This window comes from Mauremys reevesii, linkage group 24, assembly GCF_016161935.1.
Source record: "Mauremys reevesii isolate NIE-2019 linkage group 24, ASM1616193v1, whole genome shotgun sequence".
NCBI classification, from domain to species: Eukaryota; Metazoa; Chordata; order Testudines; family Geoemydidae; genus Mauremys; species Mauremys reevesii.
Window position 1 is genome coordinate 15,658,311 of NC_052646.1, and position 10,730 is coordinate 15,669,040.

At 61.2% G+C, this 10,730-nt stretch overlaps 1 protein-coding gene across 1 annotated transcript; it reads left to right on the plus strand.

Moving 5' to 3' along the window:
* The first annotated feature begins 7,188 nt into the window (after positions 1–7,188).
* Positions 7,189–9,145, plus strand: LOC120390457 (TYRO protein tyrosine kinase-binding protein-like). The gene is made up of 3 exons (XM_039513149.1): positions 7,189–7,357; positions 8,233–8,279; positions 8,800–9,145. Exons 1-3 carry the CDS (start codon positions 7,189–7,191, stop codon positions 8,860–8,862), a joined length of 279 nt encoding a protein of 92 aa, XP_039369083.1. The 3' UTR covers positions 8,863–9,145.
* Positions 9,146–10,730: the final 1,585 nt, after the last annotated feature.

Consider the following 10,730-nt stretch of genomic DNA (forward strand, 5'->3'; position numbering starts at 1 on the left):
GAGCAGGTCTTGCAGGTGGGACACGCAGGGGTCTATCATGCGTGTGTCGCTGTCGGCCCGTGCGTCGCTGCGGGAGCGTGTGGGCGTGCGCTTGCCCATGTGCGTTTGGAGCTGAGCGGGCATCTCGGTGCGTCGGGGTGTGTGTGCATTTTTGCACGGATCCGTGTGTGCACGTGTCACAGATCCAGGGGGCCAGCCCTGGGGAGGCCCCCTTCAGCATGTCAGTTCCCCCCCACACACACACACTAGGAGCAACCACCTGGCTTCACCGCCTCCTGGGACCTAACCTCGGAGTCTTCCACCCCCCTGCGTCACGCCAAGAACAGAAAGTTACGGCCTGGTCCATCTGGGTCAGTCTGGAGTCCTCTGACCCAGCTCTAACTCCAGTCCAGACGCTTCTCACTTCCAGCAGCCCCACAAGTAACAACCCCACCAGACCCCTCCTCAGCCCTTTGTTCCCTGGCTTGTCAGACCCTCCTGGCTCCCTGCTGCGGGGTCCATCCACGGGGATTAGCTGCTAGATGCCAAATGTCCAGACAGTTGGTATGGCCATTATCTTCTCAGAGGCTCCATAGGTGTGGGGCCCAGGCAGGTAGGTGTCAACCACACCCGGCTTTCTGCAAAGAGTAAACAACCTTTTCCCACCACCTGGGGAACCATGCACCACTGAGGGGAAACTGAGGCACCCACCACATTCCCACAAAATATGTCAGAAAAGTGCCTCGCTGTCCCAGCGCGTTGCTGCAGCTGCATGGCTGTGGGCGTGCGTTGGTAAGATAAGGCTGCAGAGGCAAGTATTTGTGCCCTGGTGCACGACTTTGTGTGTGTGCGTGCGCGCACGTGCATTGCCATACAGGCGTTTGGGTGGGCAGGTGCATTCATTTGTGTGTTGTGCATTTGCAGAGGGGGATGTGTACATGCAGTTTTCTTGGTGCCTTTGTGAAGAAGGTGTGTGCGTGCATCCCTGGGGGTGTATTTTTGTGAGTATATGCGTGTGTGTATATTTGCAGAGGCATCTGTGCACAAAGGTGTGTGCATTTTTGCACTGTTTTGCACTTGTGTGCATCTGTTTGTGTTGGCAGGTGCATGCATTTGTTCCTGAAGGTGTGTGCACCGATGATGTGTGTTTGCATCCATTGGGGGTGTGCATTTTGTGCAGGAGGGGTGTGGGCATCTGGTGTGTGTGCCTTGTGCGTAAGGGGTGTGTATTTTTGCCCGCCATTATGTGTGTATTAGCTGAAACACACTGTGTGTATGTGCGTCTGTGGGCATTTGTTTCTCTCCCGTACGTGTGGTGCTTTTGTGCCGGGCTCCATGTGCGTGTAGCACGGGTGCGTTGCTTTTCGCATGCACCGACAGGTATTTTGCACGTGTACTGGTGGCTGTGTGCAACCTCACACACGCTTTAGCACTAGTGGGTGTGTGCGATGGGTGTGTTACTGCTCACACCCTTTCTCCTCTGTCCCCCCCCCCCCCCGTGCCACGGGCGGGGGAGGGGTGTGGGCGTGGAAGTGGCTGCAGGTTTCCGGTGACCAGGCTCAGTTCCCAAATGGGGAGGGGCTTGGACTAGGCTCCGCCTCCTCTGGGGCAGCGGGGGAGGGGTGTACAGTAATGCAAGGCGCAGTGGGTGCGTGGGGACAGTGCTTGGCAGAATGGGGTGTCTGGGGGAGCAGTGAAGTGTGAGGATGCAGTGAGGTGCAGTGTGGGGGTGGGGGGATGCAGTGGAGCACTGTGCAGGGGCAAGGGGGTGAAGTTCCGTGGGGATGGGGGATGCAGTGACTGGTGCAGTGCAGTAGGGTGTGGATTGTGGGGTATAGTGGTGCGGTGCCTTGCAGTGCGGTGTGGGGGTGCAGTGCCCTGTGCAATTAGGCATGGGGGTGCAGTGAATAGTGTAGTGTGGTGATTCAGTGCTCAGCACGGGGGGGGGCACAGTGAGGCGTGGGGTGCAGGGGTGCAGTGCCCTGTGCAGTTTGGCATGGGGTACACTGAGGTGTGATGCAGTGCCTAGCGCAGTGGAGTACAGGGAGGCATGGGGTGCAGTGCCCAGTACAGTGGGTTGCAGTGAGGCGGGGGTGCAGAGGTGAGGAGGGGGAGGTGCAGTGCCAGGCACAGTCTGGGGGCGCAGTGACCGGTGCAGCGAGGTGCAGTGCCTAGCGCAGTGGAGTACAGGGAGGCACGGGGTTGCAGTGGGGCGGGTTGCAGAGGGTTGCAGTGAGGTGGGGGAGGTGCAGTGCCAGGCACAGTGGGGAGGCAGTAGTTAATGCCGTGGTAGGGGCGGGCTGTGCACTGCGGTCTCTCGCTCCCCCCCCCCCCCCGCATCCCTTCCTCTTTTCGAGGGTTTCCTGTCCGTGCTGTCGCTTGGCTCCGTCCCCAGCACCCGGCCCCTACCGCAGGGACCCCAGCGCCCGGCAGAGACCTCCGCACCCCAGCACCATGGGACCTCCGGGCCCCCCACCCCTCCACACCCTACTGGGCTTGGCCTGGGCACTGCTGGGTGAGTCTGACCCCCCGCTACAGCTCCCCCAAACCTTCCCTGCATTGCAGCTCCCCCAGATCTATCCCCTCCCCCACAGTCCACCAGCTATATCCCAGCCCCCCTAGACTCCCCCACCAATCAACAGCCCCCCAGCACTCCAGAGGAGCGTTGCCCATGGATGCCCATGGGATGCTGGGGACCCCTCCGGGGCTGGGGGGCAGTGGGGGCAGGAATGGTGGTCCCAGCAGGGTCCTGTCTCCTCCTCCACCCTGCCCACCCCTCTGCTGTGGGCTTCCCAACCCCCCCTCCCCCCAGGGCCTCCCCTTCTGCACCCCCTGCTGCTTCCCCTTTCCAAGGAGAGACTCAGCAAAGAGCAACACCAAGGGGACGGGCAAGGCCAGGACTCCTGGGTTCTCTCCCCAGCTCTGGGAGGGGAGTGGGGTCTAGTGGTTAGAGCAAGGGGGGACTAAGAGCCAGGACTCCTGGGTTCTCTCCCCGGCTCTGGGAGGGGAGTGGGGTCTAGTGGTTAGAGCAAGGGGGGACTAAGAGCCAGGACTCCTGGGTTCTCTCCCCGGCTCTGGGAGGGGAGTGGGGTCTAGTGGTTAGAGCGGGGGAGCTAAGAGCCAGGACTCCTGGGTTCTCTCCCTGGCTCTGGGAGGGGAGTGGGGTCTAGTGGTTAAAGCAGGGGAGGCTGGGAGCCAGCTAGGAGCAGGAGTGTGTGGGGTTGGGACAGGGAGCCATGGCTCCTGGGTTCCACCCATGCCGGGCCTTGATCAAGTGCCTTACCCTTATCTGTGCCTCAGTTTCCCTTGGCTGAGTGATGTTAATGGGATGTCACAGATGGAGCTAGCAGTGGAAGTGTGAGGGGGGGGGGCACAAGCTGTCTGGGTGCCCTGTGGGGCTCAGGCTCCTACTTATGGGTCTCCCCTCCCCCCACACTTCTCTGTATCCTTCCTCCTTCAATCTCCAGCCATAACGTGCTTAAAAATACCCAGCCACAAGACTCGAGCTTCCGGCCGCCTCAGCCCTGGCACACCCTGGTCACATTAATGCAATGGAACCCAGGAGTCCAGGCACCAAACCCCTCTGCTCTAACCACTAGACATCACTGCCTTCCCAGAGCCAGGGAGAGAACTCAGGAGTCCTGGTGCCAGCCCCAGGGGTCTATGATACATAGGGTCATTGGTATGGTGCCCCAGTGGCATGGTGACCTCTGGGTATTAGACACAGCCTAAGAGGGAGATGGGGGGCGGGATCCTGCTGTCCCCCAGTACAAACACAGAGCAGGGGCAGGCCTCAAGCAGAGAAACCAGAGCTGTGAAACTGACCACAGGTGGGGCCTGCAGCAGCTAGGGCCAGGCAAACTGATCGGAAACACTTGTGGGGGGAGAGGGGGGTGTCACTACACAGATAACACATAGGAGCTGAGATCAGATCCCAGCCCTGCCCCCACTGCAGTCAGGGGTGACGCCGGATCAACCCCGGGGAGCTGAGATCAGACCCCAGCCCTGCCCCACTGCAGTCAGGGGTGACGCCGGATCAACCCCGGGGAGCTGAGATCAGACCCCAGCCCTGCCCCCGCTGCAGTCAGGGGTGACGCCGGATCAACCCCGGGGAGCTGAGATCAGATCCCAGCCCTGCCCCCGCTGCAGTCAGGGGTGACTCCGGATCGACCCGGGGGAGCTGAGATCAGACCCCAGCCCTGCCCCCGCTGCAGTCAGGGTGACTCTGGATTGACCCGGGGAGCTGAGATCAGACCCCAGCCCTGCCCCTGCTGCAGTCGGGGGATGACTCCGGATCAACACAGGGGAGCTGAGATCAGACCCCAGCCCTGCCCCCGCTGCAGTCAGGGGTGACGCCGGATTGACCCGGGGAGCTGAAATCAGACCCCAGCCCTGCTCCTGCTGCAGTCAGGGGTGATGCCGGATCAACCCCGGGGAGCTGAGATCAGACCCCAGCCCTGCCCCCGCTGCAGTCAGGGGTGACTCCGGATCGACCCGGGGAGCTAAAATCAGACTCCAGCCCTGCCCCCGCTGCAGTCAGGGGTGACTCCGGATCAACCCCGGGGAGCTGAGATCAGACCCCAGCCCTGCCCCCGCTGCAGTCTGGGTGTGACATCGGATCGACCTGGAGGAGCTGAGATCAGACCCCAGCCCTGCCCCCGCTGCAGTCCGGTGACTCCAGATCAACACGGGAGCTGAGATCAGATCCCAGCCCTGCCCCCGCTGCAGTCAGGGGTGACTCCGGATTGACCCCGGGGAGCTGAGATCAGAACCCAGCCCTGCCCCTGCTGCAGTCAGGGGGTGACTCCGGTTCGATTGCGGGGGAGCTGAGATCAGACCCCAGCCCTGCCCCTGCTGCAGTCAGGGGTGACTCCGGATCGACCCGGGGGAGCTGAGATCAGACCCCAGCCCTGCCCCCACTGCAGTCTGGGTGTGACATTGGATCAACGTGGGGGTGCTGAGATCAGACCCCAGCCCTGCCCCCGCTGCGGTCAGGGTGTGACTCTGGATCGACCCGGGGAGCTGAGATCAGACCCCAGCCCTGCCCCCGCTGCAGTCAGGGTGTGACATCGGATCGACCTGGAGGAGCTGAGATCAGACCCCAGCCCTGCCCCCACTGCAGTCAGGGGTGACTCCGGATCAACACAGGGGAGCTGAGATCAGATCCCAGCCCTGCCCCCGCTGCAGTCAGGGGTGACTCCGGATTGACCCCCGGGGAGCTGAGATCAGACCCCAGCCCTGCCCCCACTGCAGTCAGGGGTGACTCCAGATCAACACAGGGGAGCTGAGATCAGATCCCAGCCCTGCCCCTGCTGCAGTCAGGGGTGACTCCGGATTGACCCCGGGGAGCTGAGATCAGACCCCAGCCCTGCCCCTGCTGCAGTCAGGGGTGACTCCGGATCGACCCCGGGGAGCTGAGATCAGACCCCAGCCCTGCCCCCGCTGCAGTCGGGGGATGACTCCGGATCAACCCGGGGGAGCTGAGATCAGACCCCAGCCCTGCCCCTGCTGCAGTCGGGGGATGACTCCGGATCAGCGCGGGGGTGCTGAGATCAGACCCCAGCCCTGCCCCCGCTGCAGTCTGGGTGTGACATCGGATCGACCTGGAGGAGCTGAGATCAGACCCCAGCCCTGCCCCCGCTGCAGTCAGGGGTGATGCCGGATCAACCCCGGGGAGCTGAGATCAGACCCCAGCCCTGCCCCCGCTGCAGTCAGGGGTGACTCCGGATTGACCCCCGGGGAGCTGAGATCAGACCCCAGCCCTGCCCCCGCTGCAGTCAGGGGTGACTCCGAATTGACCCCGGGGAGCTGAGATCAGACCCCAGCCCTGCTCCTGCTGCAGTCAGGTGACTCTGGATCAACCCCGGGGGAGCTGAGATCAGGACAGTCTCGCAGATAGGACCTTCGGAAGGGGCTCCCCTCAGCGGCAGGAGCTCTGGGCACTTTAAATCCCTGCCCCAGCCCCGCAAAGCTCAGGGTTCGCCCCGGGCCCTTTAATTTTCCCCTGAGCCCCAGGGGGGCTCCCAGCCACCTCTACAGCTGGGAGCCCCTGGTTGATTTAAAGGCCCTGGGTCTCCCAGCCACAGCTGGTGCCCCAGGGCCTTTAAATCTTCAGAGGCCACGCCCCTTCTGGATGAGGCCACGCCCCTTCTGGATGAGGCCACGCCCCCTCGGGACTCCTGCAGTACCGGTAAATCCTGTAAATTACTATCACCCCTGCCCCTTGGTCTAACCACTAGCTCCCACTTCCCTCCCAGAGCTGGGGAGAGAACGCAGGAGTCCTGGCCCCCAGACCTCCCTGGTCTAACCACTACCTGCGCTGCCCTTCCAGAGCTGGAGAGAGAATGCAGGAGTCCTGGTCCCCAGACCCCCCTGCTCTAACTGCTAGCTCCCACTTCCCTCCCAGAGCTGGGGAGAGAATGCAGGAGTCCTGGTCCCCAGACCCCCCTGGTCTAACCACTACCTGCGCTGCCCTTCCAGAGCTGGGGAGAGAACCCAGGAGTCCAGGTTCCCAGCTCCCAGCCCCCTCCTCCCCCCAACCATTAGACTGAGGATCCTTTTCTTTGTCTTGCAGGTTCTGTTAATGCACAGAGAGGTGAGGAGCCGCCCCACACCTAGGGGCTGGAACTCGGGGGGCTGGGGGCTGGCCGCTTCCCCTGGCTTGAGGGGGTTTCCAGGGTTTCCAGTTTGGTTCAGTGGCTCCCAGCTGCCCCCCACACTCCCACTGTGCAAATTGTTCCAGTGCCCCTGCCCCACACCCCATTCTGTCCCTGCCCCCCAGCTCGCTTCCCTGCCCCCTGCATCTATACTCCCCACTCCCTGCCCCACACTGCCTCTACTCCCCCACCCTGCCCCACAGCCTATTCCTTCCCTGCCCCCCAACTCGCTTCCCTCCCCTCCCTGCCCCCCTTCATCTCTACTCCCCCACCCCCTCCCTGCCCCCACAGCCCTTCTGTGCCCCACCACTCTGGTCTCAGCCCCTGCTCCCACCCCCACCCTGCCTTTTCCTCCTGCCCCAGCTGGCTACCCTCCATTTCATGCCCCTTTGCCTTCTCTCTCAACACCCACCCCTCCCCTCATGGCCTGCTGCTCCCAACCCCCTCTCCTTCTCTCCCTGCCCCCACTCCCCAATCTCCTCCCCTCCTCCCCACATCCTGCCCCTCCTCCCCTCTCTCCTCCCCCCCCCGTACCCCACAGATCCATGGCTCGATGCCCATCTCTCTCTCTCCCCCCCGCCCAGATTGCACTGGCTGCCCCCAGCTGAGCGGGGGGCTGATCGCGGGGCTGGTCGTGGGGGACCTGCTGCTGACGCTGCTCATCGCTCTGGCTGTCTACTGCCTGGCTGGCAAGATCCACCACCTCCGGGGGAGCGCACAGGGTACGGCACCGGGGGGTGGGGTTGGGGGTCGTACAGGGACTGGGGTGGGGAGGAATTTGAGGGGTGCACAGGGTATGGGTTGAGAGTCACACAGGGAACGGGGGGTCACCCAGGGGATGGGGCTGGGAGGAATTTGGGGGTGCACAGGGAATGGGGTTGGGGTCATACAGGAATGGGGGGCACCCAGGGATGGGGCAGGGAGGAATTTGGGGGTGTACAGGAATGGGGTTGAGAGTCACCCAGGGGATGGGGTGGGGAAGGATCGGGGGCAGCCAGGGGATGGGGTTGGGGAGGAATTTGGGGTGCACAGGGAATGGGGTTGAGAGTCACCCAGGGATGGGGTGGGGAAGGATCGGGGCAGCCAGGGGAAGGGGTTGGGGAGGAATTTGAGGGGTGCACAGGGTATGGGTTGAGAGTCACACAGGAACGGGGTCACTCAGGGGATGGGGCAGGGAGGAATTTGGGGGTGCACAGGGTATGGGGTTGGGGTCATACAGGAATGGGGGTCACCCAGGGGATGGGGGGGAGGAATTTGGGGGTGCACAGGATATGGGTTTGGGGGTCATACAGGGAATGGGGGTCAGCCAGGGGATGGGGTTGGGGGGGAATTTGGGGGGTGTACAGGGTATGGGGTTGGGAGTCACCCAGGATTGGGGTGGGGGAGGGATCGGGGGCAGCCAGGGGATGGGGTTGGGGAGGGGGCCAGGGACACCCAGGAAAAGGGGGGGGGCTCCCAGCGAGAAGGGTTGAGTGGGACTGCATGGGAGGGAGTGTCTCTGCTGCCACCTGCTGGCAGGATGGGCCCTGCTCTTTCTGTGTCTGTCCCTGATCCCCCCCCTGCACGCACAGACGGACGTTCATTTCTTTCCCCCCAGCGGAGGTCAAGAAGCCCCCCGCCACTGAGATGGAGTCGCCGTACCAGGTGAGCAGGACCTGCTGTTTCCACTGGCCCCCGCCCCTCGACCCCACAATGTATCACGACCGGCCTTGATTCAGCCACGTGTCAGGGCCCCGCACTGACCAGAGTGCCTGGGGATTTGCCCTCAGTTACAGCCACTCGCTGGCAGGGATCTCGGCTCCTGACTGCTACGAATGATCCTTGGCACCATCACTTACCCTTCCAGACCCTGCACAGGGAGGGGGCAGGGAAAATAGCATTAGCCCTGTTTGATATGATAGGGAAACCAAGGCACAGATCAGGATGTGATTTGAATTGGTGGCAGAGCTGGGGATAGAACCCAGGAGTCCTGGCTCCCAGTCCCCCCTGCTCTAACCACTAGACCCCACTGCCCTCCTAGTGCTGGGGTAGAGCCCAGGAATCCCAGCTCCCAGCCCCCCTCCCCCAACCACTAGACCCCACTGCCCTCCCCACGCTGGGGTAGAACCCAGGAGTCCTGGCTCCCAGGAGCCCTCTCTGACGCTCTCCGTTTCTCCTCTTGTAGGAGCTCCAGGGTCAGAGACTGGATATTTACAGTGACCTGAAGAAGTCGGGAGCCAATTATTAATGCCCCGTCTCCGTCCCACGCCCGCTCTGCACCCAAGTGGCTGGTGCCAGGGTGTTGAATCCATGCAGCCTGCGTTGTTTATCCCCGTGCCACCCGCTCTGAGCACCATTCCGTGCAAATATGCAGCCCCCCTAAATCTGCAGCGTTGATCCCACCCTGCATAGGCGCCGACTCCATGGGTGCTCCGGGGCTGGGGCACCGACAGGGAAAAATTGGTGGGTGCTCTGCACCCACCAGCAGCTCCCCAACCCGCCTCCTTACCCCAGCTCACCTCCGCCTCCTCCCCTGAGCGCACCGCCCCGTCCTTCTTCTCCCCCCTCCCTCCCAGTGCTTGTGCCGCAAAACAGCTGTTTCGCCCGGCAAGCGCTGGGAGAGAGGAGGAGGAATGCGCCACGCTCGGGGAAGGGGCGGAGCCAGGGTGGGAATTTGGGGAGGGGTCCAATAGGGGCAGGGAGGGGGCGGAGTTGGGGCAGGGCCGGGGCAGGGCCAGGGCGGGGTGGGGCCGCAAGCTCCCACAGGCGCCAAGTTCTTCAGAGATGCATTTCCTCTCTGCTGGACTCATTTAATCTCCAGTTCAAGTGCCCTGCTTGTGTCCGGGTGAGGGGGTCACAAAGACCCCAACCCTGGTCGTGGTTTTTCGATCTTAACAAAGTTTTTGGACTGGGAATTTCCTTCCTTGCTGGTTTTTCTCCTCAACGTTATTGGTACAATTTCAGCTTTAACAACGTCTTCCCCCAGGGAATTTTCTTAGTCGTTTTTCCTTCACCGATGTTATTGGTACAATTTCAACGTTAGCCGAGGTTTTTTTGCTTGGAAATTTCCTGACTTGCTTTTTTTTTATTTCCGTTAAAGTTCTTGGGCTGATGTTTGCAAAGTTTTTTGGCTGGAAATTTCCAAAGTTGCTTTTTTGCTTTATGGAAATTCTTTGTCCTGTTTCTATTTACATGAAATGTTTAGCTTGTGAATGATCATAGTTTTTTCTCTATTCCATTCCGGTTGCCATCACTGGCCCTAATCAGTGTTAAAGGTTTTTTGATGGAGGTTTCTGAGTTGCCGTTTTTTTTCCTGGTTAAAGCTATTGGGCCAATTTCCACGTTAACAACGTTTTTTTGGCCAGGAATGTCTCAGATTTGTTGTGTCTGTTCGTGTTGAAGTGCTTGGTACGATTTCAAGTTTAATAAAGCTTTTTTGCTGGGAGTTTCCTCAGAGGCAGATGCATCTGTTGACAGAACAAGGAGCGATGGTCTCAAGTTGCAGTGGGGGAGGTTTAGGTTGGATATTAGGAAAAACTCTTTCACTAGGAGGGTGGTGAAGCACTGGAATGGGTTACCTAGGGAGGTGGTGGAATCTCCTTCCTGAGAGGTTTTTAAGGCCCGGCTTGACAAAGCCCTGGCTGGGATGATTTAGTTGGGTTTGGTCCTGCTTTGAGCAGGGGGTTGGACTAGATACCTCCTGAGGTCCCTTCCAACCCTGGTATTCTGTGATTCTATCTCAGCACCTGGTGAGCCATCACCATGAGGTGTTATGTGCGGCTGTTACCCCACTGCCTCGCCCCAGAGGTGGCTGCATCTCAACACCGGCTGAGTCATGCCTGTGGTTAAGATGGCTAAAGTGCTAGCGCCCCCTAGAGAGGGAAGGCCCCGTGTCCTATTCCCTGCACCCCTGAGCTAGCCAGACCCAAACCCTGGGATTGGATGGGAGCCGGTGTCCCATTCCCCACCCCCCTGAGAGCCAGCCAGTCGCTGGCCTGGGGCTGGATTGGAGCCAGCGACCCCTAGAGGGGCACTGAGCTGCAGAGAACAGGGTGGGGGCTCAGTAGGGGGCGCCGGGCTGCAGGGAGTCGCAATAAAGCACCACTGGAGTCAAAA

Bases quoted from the DNA above. Each gene is read 5' to 3' on its own strand.
- LOC120390457 (XM_039513149.1), top strand. From the start codon at position 7,189: ATGCCCATCTCTCTCTCTCCCCCCCGCCCAGATTGCACTGGCTGCCCC. The intron at 7,358-8,232 runs GTACGGCACCGG...CTTTCCCCCCAG, and splicing joins CCTCCGGGGGAGCGCACAGG to CGGAGGTCAAGAAGCCCCCC. The intron at 8,280-8,799 runs GTGAGCAGGACC...CTCCTCTTGTAG, and splicing joins AGATGGAGTCGCCGTACCAG to GAGCTCCAGGGTCAGAGACT.